At 41.9% G+C, this 22,233-nt stretch overlaps 1 protein-coding gene across 1 annotated transcript in view; it reads right to left on the bottom strand.

The window, feature by feature from the left end:
• Nucleotides 1-22,233, bottom strand: part of PATJ (PATJ crumbs cell polarity complex component) — a 155,816-nt gene that overhangs the window by 9,214 nt on the left and 124,369 nt on the right. The window contains exons 35-42 of the mRNA XM_074906085.1: nucleotides 12,172-12,255; nucleotides 9,994-10,187; nucleotides 8,054-8,201; nucleotides 6,798-6,884; nucleotides 3,813-3,930; nucleotides 2,284-2,321; nucleotides 1,877-1,999; nucleotides 678-782 (exon numbers count right to left, since the gene is read on the bottom strand). Coding sequence (XP_074762186.1) covers nucleotides 678-782; nucleotides 1,877-1,999; nucleotides 2,284-2,321; nucleotides 3,813-3,930; nucleotides 6,798-6,884; nucleotides 8,054-8,201; nucleotides 9,994-10,187; nucleotides 12,172-12,255 — 897 coding nt within the window. The remainder of the gene's footprint in view (nucleotides 1-677; nucleotides 783-1,876; nucleotides 2,000-2,283; nucleotides 2,322-3,812; nucleotides 3,931-6,797; nucleotides 6,885-8,053; nucleotides 8,202-9,993; nucleotides 10,188-12,171; nucleotides 12,256-22,233) is intronic.

Raw genomic sequence — 22,233 nt, forward strand, 5'->3', positions numbered from 1 at the left:
CTGCAAATGAGGAGTATTTTGAATTCTCTCTGTCAAGTATTTTTTCCATTTCTTTGTGGAAACATAAAAATAAACCAAAGATGAATATACTGGCAAGCAGCAATTAGAACCAAAGTGGCAGAACATGTCTTCCTTTCAGCTAGCATATAAATGCAGCAGTGATAACACTGTTTTCTCTCTGGAGTGTTATTATTCATTACCTGTAGAATAATCAATTCTAGGCAGCACTGCCTTAATGATGATGCTATCATTTTTACTAAATGCTGCTAGCATTTCTTTCTTCTCCCCCTTTCAAGAACAAGGAAATGAACACTGTGGGCAGTTTGGTCACAGTCTAGTTGCAGGCATGCACACTTACACACACACACACGTAATTTCTTGTTCCTAGTTAACTTCAAATTACAAAAAAACCTTGGAAGCTTGTTGATTTATCACATGTAGCAACAAGTTATTTTGTTCTCTTTGTTATGCTTTTATATAATCATGCTCACAGCCTGTATGAATGGCAATAAAGAATTTTTGAATGAAAATTATTTCTTGCTTTTCATTCTGTGTAATTCCCATCAGCAAGCACCCTGCAATTCTGTGATGCCTTGTGCCAGTGATGCTTAGGGTTTTTTTTCTTGAATGCCATTTATCTACCCTCATGCAGCTGCATGTTCAATTTATCACCATACCTGCAGGATAATGCTCCCATAAGCATTCTTTAGTAGATTAACCGCATCTGCATGAGACAGCCCATCCAAAGGTTGCCCATTAATACTGACAATCCGATCTCCAACCTAAAAGTACAACAGTAATGGAAAATTACTAGCATTAAGGAAAATTAAAATTAAGAATGCTTAAAATTCCTCGTGAACTTGGCACCGCACAGCCATGCTTCTCTTTTGCAGGATCCTTTTTGTGAGAATTCTGCATTGCTAGTGATCATTTACCATTCTTCAGAGCAAGTACAATACGGATTTTTTTAAAAATAACAATGCGATCAGAGAAACAAAGATGGGTTGTATTTTACTATTTCCATTTGCAAGCAGAAAGAGTGAGATTTTCACTGCTGTCCTCCCATCCAGAAAGGATTCGTTCGTGTCTGTATACGCAGACAAGTTCATATTCTTACCGGCTATGTATGCACATGCTGAATGCAGTATAGGAAAGCAGGCACTTTTGGTATTAACCTAATTAACCCAGATGATTTCTTCTTCTTATACATAAAAATGATCTTGACCCTGGCACTTAGTGCTCTTGTGTAATTCTATTAGAGACATGGCATCAATGTAGCAGCATGTACTAATGACTCTCGTGGGCCAAAGCAATCCTGTGTATCTGCATAGTAAGTTCAATACTAACGATTCCTTCAAACTCTCTCCAAAATTGAAAGTGTTCACTATGGTCATTCCTGGAAACCCACATATCCTGTGGGTCTGATTTAAGTGCCTTATTTTGGCATTTCTTTACAAGGGCCTTAAGATCAAAGAATGAACTTCCAATCTGGTTTCTACCTGATTTGAGCTCTAAATGATGCCCAGACTGCTGTCCCCAAAAGGCCTGTGGTTTCCAGAGAGCCTGCTGCTGCCCTCCCTGGGTCTGGATGAACATACACACTCAATGATGCTCTTTCTCTTAACGTCACTTTTACAGTGTGGGCAACAATTGCCATTATCCCAAGATGTGATATAATAAAAGGGAAGAGAAGATCGAGTTTGGTTTTTTTGGGTTTTTTTGTTTGTTTGCTTTGTTTTTATATAAAAAGAGGCAGAGTAGTCTAGTCTATGAGAGGTTACCAATGTATATGGCATATACAGAAGTGCTTGAGGCTCCTTCTCTGTGGGACACATGGCAGATGAAATAGGAAATATTGAGGACCCCTTGCACTCACTCTGAGTCTTTGGGTACGTGCAGCTACACCACTGGCTTGAATCATAGCGATGAAGATGGGAATATCTCCTAATGGACTTCCCTTCCCTCCTGCTATGCTGATACCAAGTGCATCATTTGGTCCCTAAAACAAAACAAAACAAAACAACATTTGCAACTGGAGCAACTTGTAGAGGTCAGTGTTCAGCGTACAGCTGTAACTGATTCATTTCATATATGGAACAGGGAGAAAATGTCTAGGTTTGACAGACACACGCACGCTCACACATGCAGGTCCCATTACAGAGGCAGACGACAACCTACTGCAAACATAAATAATGCTGTTTTACTTCTGAGAAATGCTGCAAAAATTAACAACTTCAGTTAAAGGTGTCAGCTTTTTGAATTGATAGAAAATAACTCACTGACCCTTGTTATCTCCACAGTCCTTGGGCCCATATCTGCTCCTACTAATAAAGAAACAAACAATTAGCTTCTGTAATTAAGAGATAATATAATTAAGAGATAACACTGTCAGGTGACAATGGTCCCTTGCTGCCTAGTCAGAGTTATCACTGAGCAGAAGCGGAGCCTTCCTGTGCCAAACCAGGCAGTGCTGCTCACGTGAGGAGGACGGGATTTCTGTTTCACCCAGAGATGAATACGGATGTAATCGCTCCGGCTGACGGATGCCACCGTGACGCCCATTGTAGTGCAGCCACTGCTCACCACAATCTATTGAATAGCAGCACTCTGCCGGCCTGAAGAAAAGCCCTATTGTGCATTTCACGCAATTAAAGATTGGCTTATTATTCATAAATCACAGTGTCCCAACCACAAAGAGTAGGGCACAAGGCTGGTCTGAGACTGTTGAGGTTCCTTTGATTTCCTCTTCTAGTTTGTGCTGTATTAGTAAATAATAGACAAGCAGGACGTCTGGCTGGCATAAATCTAGATGTAGGACATTTAAAAGTACTCAAAATATTAACAACAACAACAGAAAAGGAAAAAGAAGGGACCCATCAAAGGAATCATTTGAACTGGGACTAAACAGCCTAACAAGCTGATGGTGTAGTCAGGTCCTGGGCTCTGCTGTACCCACCCCTAATTCTATCAGCTTTAATTAAACTATTTAAGAACCTTTTAAAAGGCAGGCCGAATTAGTCTCTTTCAAAAGCTAACGATTCTTAATAACACATATCAGTATTTCTCAGTGCCACGCACATGTGCTTGTGCAGATATCTGCTGTGAGTACCCAGGGCAGGATTGCCAAGGTGCTGCCAGGTCTGCGGCAGCGGGAAGTCCAGCCCTGGGGACACGGAATCAGGGTGTGCAGACATGTACTCTCAGTGCTGCAGGGCCCTTCAAAATGCCACAAGGAAAGCTGCCCAGAAAGCCACACACCTCCTCCAGTGCATTCAAGCTGGCAGAAGAAATGTCTTCTGCTTCTGCCCACGGTCAGACACGAGCAGAGGTCACCAACCTGACACAGGTCAGAGCACACAAACATGCAGGCTCTCCCCGAGCTACGGCAGGTTGGAGATTTAGCACTTGCTAAATCTGCAAATTGCAAACTGGGCATTGTGACTTTTTCATTACAAAACACCCCTTTATACACTCAAGAGCAACAAAGATATAAATGAAGTGGTGGCAGCTTTATTCCCTGAGAAAACTGTTTCTAATGGAAGAACCTTGCCTGTGCTAAGCCTCTGACAAGGGCGTCGGGGAATAGCAGGGCACAGGAATTCTGCACTTTAAAATAGAGGAGCCATTACTCTGCTAGTGGACATTATTTTTATGTCATCTGCTGGAAAGTGTTTGGGTCTTTATAACATCAGTGGTACGACTTCTGGGAGGCTGAGCAGGAAAACCAGATCCAAGTATGCAGTTTTGCCTTTAAAGCAGCACAGATATGAAGCAAATAACACGCAACTATTCTGACAGCCACCCAGATATACCTGAGTTTCTCTGAGACACATCTGCGGAAGATCTTTTCGTGCTGACAAAATTCTGTAAGGTAGAGAGGACCGGAGCAAGCGCAGGGTGGAAGTGGCTGTGGACACTCTGTTGGCTCGCCTGAAGTTAAAAATAGATTAAAACCTGTGAGTCAAACCCAAATGTTAATGTTAAACCAGCTCCCACAGCATACGGGCACAGCTGTGCTCTGTGCCAACCAGAGTGGAAATACCACATCGGCCACGCAAGTGCAAACCTCTCCAACTTCATTTCCAAAGGGGGAACCTACCCAAATCTGCCCCCGAGTTGTGGGCGCACCCACAGAGCTGCTCACAGCGTGACACAACAGCACTGCACTCCCTTACCTGACGCTGTTCAGGTCTGCCCTAGAGGCCACAGGGAGGTAGGATTAACTCCCTCCTTTGCTTATTTGCAGTGTGTCTCTGAACCCGAGGAGAAGGGGAGATGATGGTTGCTGCTGAAGCTTGTGGGCACCCTCCCCATGACTCACCCTGCAGGCACCTCACCCTGCGATGGGCGTGCATGAGGCACCCAGCGGGACACGTAACAGCTCCTCCTCTCACACAAGTTGGGGACAACACTGACACCCATCTTGTTACACAGCAGTAATCTACAGGCTTTGCTCTTTCAGCTGAATATATTGTCCCATTATAAGTGCCTGTCATTGCCCCTGCTCCTTTGGCCCAGAACCTACTCTTATTTCCAGAGTAACATCCCAGGTGCAGGATGAGACACCGGTCTACTACAGCTGACAAAAGGGAGAGGCTCGCAAGATAGCTGCTTGTGCATGGTACCAGTTCTTGGCCATCCATTTCCAGCCCTCCTTTTCCCTATCTCTATATGTGGCTTTATCTTCAGACTCTGCCTCTTGAGGAAACATCACTATCAATTTAGGAAGTGCATCTGAACAACAGGTTTCACCAAGGGCCAGACTTTTCAACTAAGCTGCCTTACAGAAAACGAAAATATGGTCTATACTTCTCCATCCACAGCAGATCTTTCTCCCTCTAAATGCATTAGGGGGTGAATCAAAAGCTCTGGCAGCGTTTATCTGAACTGACCAGGGTGCAGCTGTCAGTGACAAACAACAGGCAGAGCACAATTTCCACCTCTAGTTGCCAATTCATGGCTCAGTTAACATAATTTGCAATGCGCGTGAAAGAAATCACTGTCCTGCACCACAAGGCTTAGATTTCTACCCTTAAAGGTATGCAACGGACCAAGAAAAAAGCCAAATGAGGACAAAAGTTCTGGATGCTCTTGGCCGGCAGCTTCGAAAACATCGCTCGCAGTTGTGCAAATCACTCAAGCTGATTTGCTGTATTATCTGCCAATATTTTTATAACTCTTGGAATGGTTTTGCTAAGAAACATTTATTCAGTTTTCAAAATCACCAGGTCACTTAGGAGCAGTGAAGTGAAGACTCTCAAATGACTCTGCATTAAGAACAGCAATTAAGTTTTCTTGTATTGAAAGAAATACAGAAATGACCAGGTTTCTGCAAAAACCTCTTATGCTATGAAGAAAGGGGGATGACATTGTTTGATCTGATTTTCTACCTAGAATCACGTTAGATACTATGGCATTTTGTTTCCCTTTCAGCTATGAGTTTTACACTATAACTCTAGGTGGATAATTTTTAACCATCACTTTTTGATCACGCTGCTCTTGCTTAAGCTAGCTGTTGATACAATGACCAAAAAAAAGTAATGCCTAAGACTGCTGTCTCTACTCACGGCAATCAGTATCGTTTCCCTCTGTTATTTCATTTCTCCTTGCCTGCTGCATGCAGTGCAGATGTTTCTCCAATCACATTTAGTCATTATTTTTAAAGCTGGGCTTAGTCCAGCTGTTCCCACATGGCTGCAGGCTCTTTAGCCCCTTCCTCACACCTCACCACACAGACAGCAGGCTGGATCACTGCTGGCCTTTAGAAAGTTAAGAAATCACGCCACATGACTATGATTTTGGCACTGTTTTGGGGTTGTTCATGCACGATATCAAGGACAAGCCTCCCCTCTTACTGACCTCCTTAAAAGCATTCCTGTTTTAACTTACATTCCCCCCCTAAGCCTCCTACGACTCCTCCTTTCCATTTCCAAAACCAAGCCCTTCTTCTAGCACTTGTGGTGGCTGGGCTGGATCCCACCAGTGTGCAGCCTCTCCTGCCTGCTTGCACATCAGTGTGAGAGGGCAACGTCCCCCAAACAATGTCCCCCAGGTCCCTGACAGCTGCCCCTGGGCAGAGAGGGGGCAAAATACTCCACAGCAATAGCACAGCTTGTCTCTGTCGGGGACATTGGCAACTTAAAATATAATGGCAAAGCAGTCTCTTTGGAAGGAAAATCCATTAAAAGAAGTTTTCCAAGTCATCTTGCCTTGTTTTTCTCCCTTGCAATACTCGGACTTTAATACGAACTGTATCAGTGTCTGAGCTGATTGGGGGTGCAGGGAGAGGGGAAAAGCCCTGCACTGATTGAAAAATGAATTGTTGTCCTCGCTTCAGGTAAAAAGCAAGTGAAGCAGGAAATTGCTCTGTGTTTTCTTTGAGAGCAAAGCAGCTCTCATGTGGTTCTGCCATAAGATAGGCAAAGATACAGTTCAGTTTCATTAACTCATTTTGATTGACAAAACAGCTGCAGAAATTACATTCAGCATTTTTTGTAGGTCTTAAAAAAATTTCTAGGCATCATCATTTGGGAAACATATTACCTATTTGTGGTGTGTCTCAGGAAGACACCTCCTTAAACCAAAAAATACATGAACTAGCTCTTCTACTTAATCAGAGTTTCAGTGTGATACTTACTTTGCAGTTCAGTACAGAAAATTATTGAGATAAAGTATTTTGTTCCACATCCTCAGCAGCAAGTGTCTATGGAAGGGCTGAGCCTCATGTGCAACCCTGTGCACTGTCCGGTGCCCTGCTCTCCACAGCTCCATTTTACACACATGAATTTGTCACTAACCTGACTGTTCTGGGATGTTTTCCGTGATGATAGCCACGATCCAGCTCTCAATCTCCCAAGCTCAAGATGCACTAGGCCTTGGGCACACTTGGAAAAAAACCACAACGTACAGTATTTTAAGTAGACGTATAATATTTCATGCTCTCCTGGAGAGAATTTTGTTTATATTCAGCACCACAACTTTATGAAGAAAACCACAAGGAATGCTCAAAACGTTAACATTTGTATTTAGATGGTACAAAAAGTGCCTGTCCCTGGATTTAGGTTTATCCTGAAGGTCTATCCTGGTTGCTGAAGTCAGTATGAATCTTCCTACTGGCAAACTGTAGATGGCCAGTTACTCAATAAAAACTAAACAAAAGGTCCCCAACTTTTTAACAGATGTTTGCCACAAACTATACTCATAATAAACAGAGGAAAAATGCTGCATTAAAGGGTGAATTTAACACATATGTATTCAACTTAATAATATACCCTCATATCACCAATTTCCAATTCTTAAATAGGTAAAGTTTTGGCCAGGTACCAACCTTGAATGGAAAAAGCAAGGAAATAATTAGCCTTTCCCTTCAAGAATGAAAGAAATCATATGCAGAAGCACTAGTGGTGATGGCAGGGAAAAAGCCCTTGTCTCCAGCTGTAGTTTTGAACAGAAAGGGGTCTGCAGCATCGCTCCCACCCGTCCCTTCATCCTTGGTACAGGCTGTTGGGCCCAGGAGCTGTACAGAGGAGCTAATGTCAGGCACACGCAGCCAGGCCATCCCCTGCCCTCTCCTCCAGCTCGAACAGCCACATGCTTTTTATAATGGAAAAAACCCAAATTCTCCCAGACTGTATAAGTTTAGAGTATAAAATCACTCCTGCAAGATGGAAAGCTGTGCAGAAACAGATTTAAGCTGCCATTTTATAGCTGCAGGTTAAGTACAGCAAAGCCAAAGGCATTTTATTTCATTTCTGATTTGTATGCCTCTCAAGTTTCCAAATATTTTTCTAACGTATGAAATACACAGTTGCATTTTCAAATAAATGCCTAAATACTACATGTGCCTTTGTTTTCCCACTTCATATCATCTCACTTCTAAATATACATGAAGAAGTGATTTTAAATGAATATCCTAAAGTTATTTCAGATGAAATTCCTGTCTTGGTAATCAGTTCAAGCTGTCCTGTGTATGTGTAAATAGCACTTCAGGATAATTACCTTGCATAGTGTCAGTAACTGCAATTCAATATCTTAAAATGTATTATGTACTCACCTTAAGTATAGTGGCAACTGTCTCTTGTGAGGCATTTCTCATATCCTCTCCATTTACAGACAAAATCTGATCTCCTTGAATTAATCTTCCATCTAGGTCTGCAGCTCCTCCTTTAACAATGTCAGAGATAAACACTCCACTTCCATTTCTAACAATGCAAGAAGCATATGGCTAATTACACAATCCAATATTCTTTGGGAGACCAATTTAGATTACTTGCATTTAAAAGACATTAAAAGAAACCTGTAAGCAGGAGGAAGAACTAGTTTTACACCTCATTCAACTGTCTGAGCATAAAAAATCTGCAAGTTTTAAAACCAAGGCATGTTTGGCTATATTTAATGCTGTCTTTCCCCTTGAACCATTAGTTCTGACTGCATGATCCATAAAGATTCATGAAAAATACCACTTGTACGAGTAAAGCCAAAGATCGGTCTAGGATGGAGTTAAACTATCTCCTGATGTGCCTGATATGAATTATGCAGCCTCATATTATTTTTTTTTTCCTATATTCCCCTTAAAGGTTCAGCTCAGTTTCTTTTCTAGAAGCCTGGAGGCCCCCAACAGAAGAACAAGGAGAAGTCTGCAGAAAAGACTTTTATAGTTTGCACATGAGTTATGCAGCAGAAAATCCAGCTCTGTGGCTGTCTGCCTGCAGCAGGCAGCGAGGCTTATGAGAGCAGCAGGCCCGGCAGATGAGGGGAATGTATTTATTTATTTATCAGCTCCAGCCTCCTCGCAGGGGAGCCCCCTCCCAGAGGCTGCAGACCCCTCTGTGCTGGCCCCAGCTCCTGGGGCTCACTCTGGTGCGAGCTGGTGCCAGCTGCAATGCCAAGATTTGGCATTTGGTATCCTTCACCCTGAAGGACACAACACTTCAGAACCTGAATTATACCTGGGTATCATTTAATCGAGTTTAGAAGTTGGGCTACCTCGAAGGTGGAAATCTCCACAAGCGAAGCACTTAGCAGTAGTACAGAAAGTTTTGCACTGAAGCAAACGTGGGAGGGCTGGAGACTGCGATTACCATCTGTAGGGTAATTTACATAAGCTAAATTAATTACCCAACCTGCAATCTGCTCACAACACCTGGGTTAAACATCACCACTCTTGTAAAAATCTGCTGCGGAAAGTTTACTGACCATACGCAGTCAGGATAATGACACGACAATTTGTAATTGAGAAAATAAATTTTTTTTGGCAATAGAGAAGAGCAACCATACGACTCTTACGCACCAACACTGAGCAAGTGCTTGCCAGTGTCATGCTGTAAATCTCTTCTAGCAAACAAAGATTAAATCTATCAGTGCTCTGGTTTGAATGATCTGATAGCGATGGTTTAGGAATACATCAATAAAAAACCACATTTTATTAAGCAGCTGTTACCTACCACCGTATCTCAGATTTTGCTCTGTGCTCACAGAACACGGTCTGTGGTGTTGTACAGTCATCTGGATACTGTTCAGGGTTCAGGTCTAACTCAGCCTCTTCTCTTCCACTGACATTGGTCCCTTGGAACCCGAGTAGGAGCTAGATTTAACTCACAAATCCATTTTCAAAGGCATATCCTGGTATTTGGAAACAGGAGGGTTTCTCCCCCAGTTTGGAATCAGAAAAGCCATGATTAGGGCCTCCAAGCTACGCTGAAGCCACCCAGACCCGTGAGCTCCTGATTCTGCACGTGCCCCCTTGGCTGCCTGCGCTGTGCCGCTCGCTGGGAACTCTCCCGGGCAGAAGAAGCCTTTGGTCTGTCCTCCCTCTGACAGAGGAGCCACGACTACAGCCCCATGGCATCCTTGAGGATATGTAGATACCAAATTCTGCTCCTTACACAGTTTTTCCTTTCTTTTATATTCCATTTAATAGCTACAATTGTTCATATGGCAAAAAGCAGAACAGCTCTCATGTGAAGCGCGGTCCGATCAGAGAGACGCTCTTACCGTTTTCCAGCTATGCTGAGCCCTAGGCCTCGGCCCGTTTTCTTTTGTATATCTACATAGAAAATCTCTAAGTTTTCTTCATCTTTGTAATGTGCTTCATCTCTATAAACAACCAACTGCACCTTCTGGGGCGTCTGTCTCAGCGCAGTGATAGCTTCTTCGTGGCTGGCGTTCCGCAGATCGATCCCGTTCACCTGAAATAATCAGTGTTTTCTTTCCAAATGACATGTATAAATGATCTTTTCATCACACCCTACCCTTGTGTGACAGGACAAATTTGTCAAATTGACACCCCTTGGCACTCTAATTTAGTGCTCCTGTTTCCAGAGGGCCAAGCTCCTGGATCTCCTACTGAGTGAGAGTTCGGTGCTTTGTGCCACTGCCTGGAGTAAATCACAATAATCAAAACATTTTGGCTTCTACGTTCTGTGGGTGTTCTTCCCTGCTTTTTAAACGCTGGAACCTCAAACAATGCTTCTTTCTGACGATTAGACAAAGTGGAATGTTCTCCTTTGAGCTTCCTCTATCTCTTACTGCTCAGATTCCTTCTCCCTCGGCTCTGCAACGCTGCCGAGCCGAAGACAGAAGGAATAAGAAACATTAGCAAATGCCAACGGCAAATCTCAGGCAGGACATATTAAATGGTTATTTTTCTTTGTTCCAATAGATGGCACACAAGACCGCTCCTGGAGCACTCAATTACATTTCTCTTACGATAACCTGAAAATGTTTGAGCATTTTAGTAATATCAGATAGAACAAGAAGTTCTGACTGAATGCTCAAGTATTAAAACACCTACTGCAACTTGAAACTTAATCTCCTAATTTTGCCAGGTCTGATCTACAGACACCCTTGAAGGTGTTTGCCAATATGCTGTTGACAAAATCATCTTTTATTTCTTAATACCAAAAAATATCAGTGCTTAAATATTTTTGAAGTCTCCTTAGGAAGTAGCATGAACTGTATCTGAATAACAGTGCAATGGTAATCCACTTACACAACATAATAAGTTTTAAGGCAATGAAAATATTTCTCGGTATTTCCAAATATGCAAGGTTATAATCATACTTAATTTTACGTTAAGATAATTAAACCTAATCTATAGTAATTATATTATTTTGTACTAATTCTGAACTGATTTATTTATACACTGCATTGGTATTCTTTTCTCAATGCAGGCATCTTCATGTGCTTTATCATACTAATCTGAAACTAATTCAGAGTCATCTTTTTGATTCATTAGTAAGGCTTTTATAAGCTGAAATAATAACAATATTATGGCACACAAACATTAGCACTTTCCTGTTTGGCCAGAGAAGAATTAATTAACCTTCTCCATTTTTATCCCCTAATTATTGTGCTCTGTTAATACACAGTTATTTATAAAACGAAAACAACATTCAGCCTTAACGCTAAAAAAAATATTTTCAATGCAAGAGCTGTAAAGACAGCTCCCCAAGTACCCCTCGCTATTTTTCTAACCCTACACACCAAAGCCTTAATGGCCATGCTGGGAATTTGTCCTGATCTGACAGCGAGACACTGCAAGCAGCTGTGCAGAACCCCTGCCTGACGCAAGTTTCATTTGCAGGCCAACACTTCTTTCTTAACCCTTTCCCTCCTCCATTTCCATGCTTGTCTGCGGGAAAAACACTACATTTATTCACAGAAATAATTGTGAGTGTTCAGCGGGTTTGTGAAGAGCGGCCTGAAGGGGCTGGTGGCTCCCCCAGCACGGCTGCAGGCGGGCACTGGGAGTTTGTCAGCGGGGATGCTGGCGGGGATGCCACGGCCACCCTCACCAACTCACCCAGCCTTTGCCCAGCTCAGCACTGGGTCCACAGGCAGCCCGGAGATAGCGGAGCAGCGGCGCAGGCTTCCGAATGAAAGATTAAACAGATGAATAATACTGAGCTATTGGACATGACAGCTGAACTATGTAATTCGAGAACTGCCTTGCTCGATTAAATTTAATATATTCTCAATTTGTACCTTTAGTTTATATGAATACATAAGGAAATATGAATTTGTCAGGATGTTCTTAGTGACAAAAGGAAGCTTCAGGTATGGATCCTACACCATGATCTCTCTTTCCCTTACAAGAAACCCACGCTGCATCGACCGCAAGTACACACGCCAAAGATACAAGTGAGTAGGTACATGAAGAGACTCATTTACCTCCAGAATTTGATCACCGGCCCAAAGCCTGCCATCTCGGGCTGCTGCCCCTTCTTCATAAACTTCATGGATCACTATGGCGTCCTGTGGGAACAAGAGGGTGGCGTGAGTCCTCCCTCCCGAACTGGCAGCCGTGACCCACCCCACAGCCCGCTGCTCTGCAGTAAAAAGGCACAGCACTCCATGTCAGGATGAGCAAGACTCTAACACAGTTTTACATACTTTTTTTTAATATTTTGGGATCAGAAAATTACTGCCATAATCAAAATACAGATAGCCAGTGAAAAGGTAAAATGGATTTTGTTTACCACTTCGGGGTAGTCTTGTCTAGAGCTTCTTAGGCTTCCATCACTTTTATACATTGGCATCAGCAGTATGTGAACTCAGTGTGAACCATTGTATTAATATCGTCTACTTTTTATGACATTATTTAAAACCAGATTCTTTGGAGCTATGAATATTTTTAGGGACTTGGCATAGATCTCAGCTTTAAGCAAGAACTGAATGCCTTGTGGTAAATAGCGCTGGTTAAATCTGTAAGAAATGAAATCCAGAAGAAACGAACAATGGCAAATGTTAGTTTATTACTGAGGTTGGAAAATGTAGGCAGTGGCAGATGTAGCTTCAGGGAAGGTTTCAGTGATTTAATCTTATTGCCAGCAATAGATGTCCCCAAAGAAAAAGCATTACAAAGAACATACTGTTCTCTTGCTGGTGCTTTCCCTTTGCATTGTTCTGGTTTGTTTCTTTCTTTTTTTTTTTTTTTTTTTTCCTGAAACAAATAGGTGAACATCCTGCTACAGGGCTTCAGCTGCAGTCCTGACAGCTACCAGGATGGGACACTTCATTGTGCAGAACGTGCTCCCCTCTCCAACATCAACAGCAAACACCCAGCCTTGGAACAGAAGGCTAAAAGGGTTCTGAATTAATAAGTGGTGATTTTCAATTAGATATGTAGGTATTGAATAACCCGTTCTCAGACAAATATACCCTCCAAAAACGCTATGGTTGTGAAGTTCTTTCAGCAGTTTGACGTACAAGTCAGAGACTTTCCGTGGCGTCTGTAACAAAAGGCGGCGAGGTTAGCAGCGTGCGAGCCCCGCTGTGCACCGCCTTCCTGGAGCAGGAGCAGGAAATAGCTGCTGGGGTAGAACAAAGTACCTTCGTGTTTTGAAAACACAGTTAGATACTACATCTCTCATCACCGAGTTAACTCCCCCCGTGTTGCCTTGCGATCCTTTCCCAGCGCGCATGGTGCACGTTGAACAGAAAGAAAACTCAAATGCCCTTAAGCTAACGCTCAGATCAAGACAACACTGAGAGCATTATTCTCTTTCATTCCCACTACACCTTATTTAGTGATACGGACTTGTATCTACAACCCCTCCGCTGCTGCTGGAGCACAGCACCACTGTCACAAGCTTCCTCTTTGATACATATACACCAGTCACTGCAAAAAGCCTGAAGGATTTTAATCACAAATGGATTACAGCTGATACGAGCGCCCCAGATGGGGAGAAAAGATTTCAATCTACATAAATGAAGGCAAAAACCTATGAGCTGTGTACCAAGGTGATTAAGAAAAATCAACAGAACAGTTTGATTTAAAAAAAAAAAAAAAATATATATATATACACACACCACTGTCAACTGCAGCGTTTACTTGAAAATAACTGAGGCAGCTATTACCAGCGGAACTGAGTAACACTCCACGTCCATCTCGGCAGCGCTGCCAAAATCCTCCACTACGTGCCTTAGATCTTCTTTCAGTTATGGGGTTTTGCTTGTTGCGGGTTTTTGTTTGGTTGGTCCCCCCCCCCCCCCCCCCCAGTTACCTTTGTTTTAAAAATGATCATGTAACTCTAAGTCAACACAAGAGACTTTTGCCTGGGTGAAAGCCAGGAGGGTGACAGTGATGTATATTTTTTCACCTGAGGCTGATCACGGGTAACTGTGAGAAAAAGCTGAGTCTGTGGTTTAGAACTTCCATAGCACTCTTCACTTTTACTTTTTAAAACACCTAACAAAGGAAGGCATTTAGAAGTGGCCAATGAGATAACACAAGACATAGACCAGCTTGTAAAGACAGCATCATTCAACAAGGGTGTCCAAGGGCAGTGGACAAACACAAGGTTTGGTAGAAAAATGGCTATGTGGCCACAGAACAGCAGACCGGGCACATGCACAAGAGGGTCAAATCAAACACTTTTGGACGGTATTGAATCTGATATTTCCTAACCTCTGAGCAAGGAGCTTTCAATCACATTTCTTTGATTTCCATCTGCGGTTGCTTTAAAAACGGTCAACAAACTGGAGTTACCAGCTTTTCCCAGTACCGCATTATTAAATGTAAAACTGCACATACCTAAAGCTCAGATTCAGGAACCACCAAATGTTATCAGTTTGAACAATCTGCATCATCTATTTGTAAAGGCAACAATTCAGCATTACACTGCGGTTCCTGCACGTGTTAGAAGCCAGACCTAGAACTAAAAATACACATGGCATGAAAAGGTACAGTCCTGTTTGGTCTGTGCCTACCCTGAAGAAGGAAACATCTCACTGACCTGCCAAAGCACTTTTTCCTAACTAGATTTTTTTTTAAAAGTAGTGTATTTGAATCAGGCTTATCAAATCAATTAAAACCAGAATGAAGCAACGCGTCCACAATTTACCATAAAGATGTTTAAATAATCCATGAGCATAAATATGAGAGTTGTTCCTTCCTTAGCTTATAAACTCTGATTAACAGACATCTTTCCTCTGGTACTTCTGCAATCAGCTCAGAGTATATTTAACCCAGAAGTAATCTTTTTCCATTGGATCTAGTAGGATCTGGATAAAACTCTTGTTAGTTTTGATCATCCATGATAAATCACTAAAAACAAACTACTGATGTTACTGAACATTTCTAATTATATCATTATTTTAAAGAGGTTTATGCAGTAACAGGATGTAATGTCACACTCCAACCATCCAAGCAAGCCCTAATCTGTAATGACTGTATTGGCATGTTATGGATTTAAGCTGTAACTCTGCTCTCAGTACCCCAGAAAAAAAAAAAAAAAGGATCTATCATGACTAAAACAATACAAAGCATTTATTTAAAGGATGGGTTCTGGTTATTGAACATCTGTTGCTCCCGCTCACTAGCTTCAAATTCAGTTGTGTGCTTGATCTCTCTAGAAGTCAAGGCCTAAATAGTTCCAAATCCATCAATCAGTAGAGTGGGAGGAAGGGAGAGGTTATGAATTCATGGTGGCTCTGGACAGATTTTCACTCCCATCCCTCCCCATCTCTTTTCACTACCAGTTTCATATAGATCATGGCACTCCATGATATAGCTTGGCAGAGTCACAAAAACTGTTTGTGCAGAAGGGGGAAATAAAAACACTCTCATATCAAGAACACAGTTGTTTAAAGAAAGATATCCAGCTGCTGAAAGCACATACTTCTTATCATAAGGTTTACAAATCCATTCAACAAACTGGATCTTTAATCTTTGTATATTTTGACAAAGAATAGTCTGCGACTATTACACAAATCGGGAATTAATGCAAAGCTGAACATTTCTTGCATGGAACGGAAGGATGCAGAATACAAGCCAGGGCATATAAACAGCATTTTTCTATGCTAAACAAAGTCCATGCTTGCAGGTGTAAACTTAGACTATCCAACCGTGAAAACTCTGCAAGATAAAGTAGAAGGGAATTTGTCTGCTGCTACTCAGCTTGCCATCCTGCTGAATTATATTTAAGGCTATTGAAGGGCCTGCAGTCCCTTGAAATGAAGATGAATGCACTGAAACTATCTATATCATACGGCTAAAAAAAAAAAATCACCTACAAGCCAGAATAGTTCCCAAACATGGCAAGAGCATACCTGGTTTGTATATGTTATGCATCAAACGTGTTAAAAAGCAGCAAGGCTTATCAAACCTGCCACGCAGTATGTGAGAGGGTGTTTTGTAAAGATCCAATTTGATCTGTGGGACAGCTACCCCCCTCATTCTCACTTTACCAGCAGAATATCACTCGGATTGCACAGTCTTCTTGAGCAAAGGGAAGGCACACGAGTGATAACTCTCACACTGACTCCAACAAAACGAGGTTTTTGGCTGTGGAATAAAAAGCAGACCAGTAGAAGAATTCACGGGGGCTCTTGGCGGACACCTTGAGGAACAGCGTTGGTGCAGAGGAAATGACTACCGAAATGTGAGGGCAAGACAACCTTACAGAAATTAGCACTCCACCTGAGAATCACTTATGGAGAATATAACTTGTAAAATGGGCACAGCGTTATCTACACAGCATTCCCTTCTACCTGAGGGAGCGGAATAGCCCTGAACTCTCGGGGAATACGATCTCAACTCTCCTCCAGGCTCTGGATATTTTTTCTGCTTGATTTATAACAACTTCAGAGACCCAGTAGGGGAAGAATATCACACTCACCCATCAGCAGAGAACACAAAATAGAAATGCTAATGTTAAGAATTAAATTCAGTAAGAGTGACAGCTTAATCTTTGTATCTTAAATGTCAAGAACTGGTATGGCAGAGACCCCAGGCAATGACCACATAGCATCGTCTTGATTGAGCCTTTGGCAGAAAGGTAGTAAAGTCAGCTTCCTATTCAGGAAAAATCACTGACCAAGCAAACCTTAAAAGCCTGCAGGACCATAAACAGTGGTGAGAAAGTCTCACAAGCTGTCTGGCTTTCGGCTTGGACTGCTCACATGTTTCCTGCAAGTTTACAGCTTCTGAGCCAGTCTCTCTAGTGTTTCTTTTCTTCTGTGCAGCTGTTCTACAGGAGGACAAGCAGCAGCTTTCCACGCAGGTGCTCTTTGCCACTGAAAATCAGCCCCCAGACTGTCATTTGCAAAGTAGAGGGCAAGGGAGTAAAAGGACAGAAGACAAGAAGGAGGCTCAAACATTAAGTACTATGGATATTTTGATGAAGTTCTATCATGTGGTAAAAGGTGGATTAGTATGCAAGAGGGGAGATTCCAAAAGAACTGGAGCAGAGAAATCCCCACATACCCAGTGTTGGCTGGATTTGACAAGGAAAAAACATCTGATTTTTGGTAGAGAGGTTTGTTGCATTAGTACTGGACAGTCCTTAACTACCACAGATCATTCACAACAGGCTATTTCTTTAACTGAGCTAATATTAATTTTGCTTTGAGTTTATCTTTGCTGTGCTATTTCAGCCTGTGAGATTCAGCCGTTATTTTGATAGAATCAAAGGCTCTTCACAGAAGTAAGGTGAACCACTACACACTGAGGACTGCAATAATCATCAGCACAGAATGACACTGCATAAGGTATTCAGTAAGAAATGAGTCGTTTGAGAAATCCCAGGCCATGTTTTCCAAGATGTGCATTTTAAGGCAGTAATCGTTAGACTAAAACTCCCCCAAACAGGCCTGAGAGTAGAAAACAGATCCATAGCTCTGCCCTCTAGCTACAAGGCTACCTCTGCCACCAGAGCATCGCCAGCCATTTCTCCTGAACCAAGGGCACATTATATGGGTTTGAAAAGGTGCCCGTCTTCCAGAACAGACACTTCTGAGCACACAGAGGCAACGCTGCTGAAAGTCCAGGTCAAAACAGAGACACCAGATTTTTGGGAACATGGTTGGGCAGTGCTAGAAAGCAGGCACCTTTCTAGCAGGGCAGACTGTTGGAATTGCATGAATTTTACGTGCCTGTATCTCAGTTTGGTCTGTAGTTTGGTGAACGAATCTTACCACTAACCATAATTATGTATTTGGAGTAAGAAAGGAAGCTTTCTGCATGGATTGCTTTCCTGAGGAGGCAAAAAAAGTAACCTACACATAAAACAACATTCAGGAAAAGATGTTTTTTGATTTAGTTGACAAGTTGTGTTTTCCCAAGCTAATATTACACATTTCCAACAAATTTCCTACATAGTTACAAATGTAATACTAAATTAGCATTTTTTAAAGACAAAGCTACAAGGGTTTTTGCTGACTTGCAGGATTATTTATCTCTTTCCCGGGGTAAGTACACTATCACTAATTTCCTTTTCAACTCTTACAATATTTTGTCTGGAGCAGTAAAACTGTTGTTTCATTTTTACAGGCTAGTTCACAGATAAAGTAGAAATCAACTAGTTGCACAGTGTGTTTTGCTGAAGAATTAGCCCCATATACGAATCTCTCAGTAGTTAAAATAAATCCAGCTGCTGGTTACTTGTAGGCAGAGGAAATTACAACAGTTACGTTATGATCTATGAACTTCCATTCGCAGAGCTAAATGGAATCTAAAAGATAACGGTTCAGCAACGAAAGCTGAAGGTCAGCTCCAAGCAAATCATTTGACTTCTTCAAGGGGTTTATCTAATGCATCGTGCTGCACATGCCTCCTTCTAACCCTCAAATATTTTGCAATTGCTAGCATTCACAAACCATTAACAGGCACCCAAAATCCTAAGCCAAACACTACTGTAGTAAAACAGGCTATATAATGTAAAAATGTATTACCGTGTTAATGTAAAAATGCTTTACATTGCATGATACTGAAAAACTTCTCCACTCAAGGTCAAAACAAAAGGTCTGTTTCCCATTTAAGAACAAGTCCTTGCAAGAGATGGTGTTCACTTGCCAACTTTCATAAAAAAGATTAATCCACAACATCAATATGAATATAATTTTTCATACTAAAATACAGATTTATTTTAAGGAAGTGGATAATATTTGTATTACATTTTATAGGCCCCTATAGTTACATCTGGTCCTTATTTATTTAAATTTTATTCAGCTTGCATAATATTTTTGCTTACAGTTATATTCTCTAAGATCAGAAAAGCTAAAACCTGAAAATTCAATGGCACTATTCATTAACATTCCTTCGGTCTGCAGTCATAGACATTTGCAAGCTCTCCTTTGATTCTGAAATAATAAAACTAAGGTAATAAGATGTTTAGTGTAAAAATATATGACTTAAGTCAGAATGATAGAAAGAGCTATGTTTCTATGAATCACATGCCAAAGCAAACCAAAGTTTTTCAAAAAGTATACATGCTCATTTTAGAGGGAATAATAAAACACAGAACTACATATTAAAACGTTAACTCTCTCACTCTCATTATTTCATTAAATAAAAAAATACGAAAATTTACAGTGTACAGTGCATAACACAGGTTATAAAGAATGCATGAGATCCTGAATGCACATGACACAGGGAGCCAAAAGCCAGTGGTTTCAACCAGCAGCAAGCAGGATACTCCTGAAGTCCATTCTGACATGTCCTACTGCTTTTGTATACTGTAAGCTTAAATTTTACGGTTGAGTTACACTCCTGGAAGACACCAACTTCTTCAAGCAAGGCACTGCTCCACAAGCTAGCCATAGAGTCAGCTAAACCCTTGCCAAAGATCCATCAGACACATGATTTGCAAGGCTTACTACTCTAATTCCCATTTGTGATAACTCATGTACAAGCAGTTTGTGTCTTTTTTCATGCTGTTGTAAGCTATTATCCTTCTGGAATTATGATGAATCCATCAACTTCATTTTAATGTTGTCCAACCAAGAGTCAAAGCAAATCCTCATGATTGCGAGCTAACTGCGTTCACCACTGTCATTAACTTGCCTTCTGTTTTATAAATGTGGGTGATGGTTAAGAAGCGATTGCATTTTTTTCTCTCCCAACCGCAAACTTTTTCTCTACAATACCCAAGCCACGATTAAAAACTTAGGACTTCTATTACCATTTTTCATTCTATTGTTCCATCCACTGTGCAATAGACTCAACAGCAACGGTATCTATAGCCAATATATTGCCAAAACCCTCCTGAGGCCAGTATCTTGCTTTTCATTAGTCCTTACAAGTTAAGTGTATTCCACTAAAACAGTTTCGGTCTTAGCTATACTTGATGACTGTCTACAAAGTTGCTCAGACCGTGGCTGTCTACAACTGATGAAGTTATTTTTGCCTGAAACTAAACGTAACTGAGGCGGGAGGGAGGGAAGAAAGCTCAACCAAGGGAGAACTTGTTTGTTTAGTAACATGGAAGTCACATCAGTCCTTGTGTTTAGGTAAGTCCCCCACTGCTGACTGCAGCACGGCACAAAACAGAGATATCAGCCTTGGCTTTGGTATTAGTAACAGCCTGCTCTTGGCAGTGTGGAGATCCTAGCAGGGTAATTAGCCCTCACTGCTCCAGGGGCAAACATCGGGTCTTGAACAGCTGCAATTTAAAGCCACAGTTTTCTTGATTATTCCCTTGCCCTTCCTTAACAGATGGGGTTTATGCAAGGTATGACTCACCTGGACTGACAGAATGAATCTAAATATTCTTCTGTCAAACTGCATCCCCACCATCACGAAGCTCCCCCTGCTCTGCTGCAAGCCAGAAAGCCTTCTGGGCTAACTGAGGTGATTAGAAAAGCTTTTTCCTCTCTGACTCCAGCGTTACCAGCTCTCACACCAACTAGTGTTAGCTGAGTGCAGGCATATTCTGTTACTTTTTGGAGCCTTGCTAAAATGTTCCAGTTCCCTGGCTTTGTGGGTCACTTTATTTTACAGATGGAGTACCTTAAGGTTTGTTAATTGCCTTAAAAATGCTTTTTATTAAAGTCAGCTTAAAGCAAAAGTAAAAAAAAAAATAATTATTTAACAAATTCGAAGTAGACCCAGTATAAATATTCTGCATAAGAGGTTTGTAGTCGTTTTCAATAAAAAATACACAGGATAAAGTATGATGCTTTTCTTCCTTTCTATGTAAGGTTTGGATACAACTGCCTCCTAGCTACTCCACCTCCAAAGAGCCCCTAGGTTACTGCTCCTGCAATCTCTTTTCTTTTATATCATAGGTGCCTCTTCACGACTTGACTGTGATTTCAAGCCCCAGCTGAGCCTCTGCACTCTCTCCCACATCCAGGGTTTTCTAACTCTGCCTGGTGGGAATGTCCCTGCACAAGGTTCCACCGGCCTCAAAACCTCTGAATCCCCTCCGGCATGTCTGAACGTCTTAATCACCCAGGCAGCAAATACACAGTCAATAACTATGAGTAATCAACTCAACCATTACTAAATTATTCAGCTGGAAGCAAAACAATGCTCCCACCTACTAAGAAAGTGTTTGTATCTTAGAGCGATGCTTTTTCCATGTACTGCCAAGAATAAAATCCCTGTAAATTGACAATCCTGTTTTATAGAAAATGGCTCATTGCAAGTTGCTGACTGGGCCAGAGATCGCAGCATTCACCCACTCTGGGGTGATAATGGGGTTCGGATGATTTAGTCCCACATGCCATCTGGAGGAGTACCAGGACACCTTTTTTTTTTTAAACAATTCCTTGATGCCCCGTTCTCAGATGATTTAAGAAGAAAACCTCATAGCACCTTTCTGCCAAAACAGTTTCAGAGGAAAAAGCCCATTACTTGAAACTAAATTATTTGCCTTGAAACAACTGATGCAGAATGCAATGAATCAAAAGCAGAACAACTGAGGAACATTCCCTAAATTTATGGTGAACAACTGGACTATCTGGTGCTGCCAGTCCTGTATCCTTCAGGGCCAGTTATTCATCCCGGACCCGCAGGGTCCCAGCCTGTGCAGCCCTGGGCCAGCTGGCCATGCCAAGTCTGAAAGTTAAACTTCACATCTAACTAAGAGTCACAGCTTGTCCAGGCTAGGAGCTGGCAGCCCAAGCTCGAGCATCCTACCCAGCACGCTGGGGTTCGCAGAGCCCGTGGCTCTTGGAGCTGCCCCAACAGGTCTGTCGTGTTCATGAATCCCGAGTGTCCCGTGGCTGGAGTGGTTCAGGTGCCCTGGGAGCACCAGCAGCTGCCGAGTGACAATGACACCCCTGTCAAGTTTATGGCTGCTATTAGCAGTGGTGGAGCTGACAAGCATTTATATACAATTTAGCAACCAGAGGGACGAGAGGGCAGGATGGTGTCCTGGGGAGCAGAGTTAGAGCCTCAAACCTTGTTTTGGGATGTTTCTGAAAACACTTTTTTTTTTTTTTTTAATTCCCACTCTGAGGTTACTTTTACAAGTTTGATTGGACTACAACCAAAAAAAAAAAAAA

The sequence above is a fragment of the Athene noctua genome, chromosome 5, assembly GCF_965140245.1.
Source record: "Athene noctua chromosome 5, bAthNoc1.hap1.1, whole genome shotgun sequence".
Classification (NCBI taxonomy): Eukaryota; Metazoa; Chordata; class Aves; order Strigiformes; family Strigidae; genus Athene; species Athene noctua.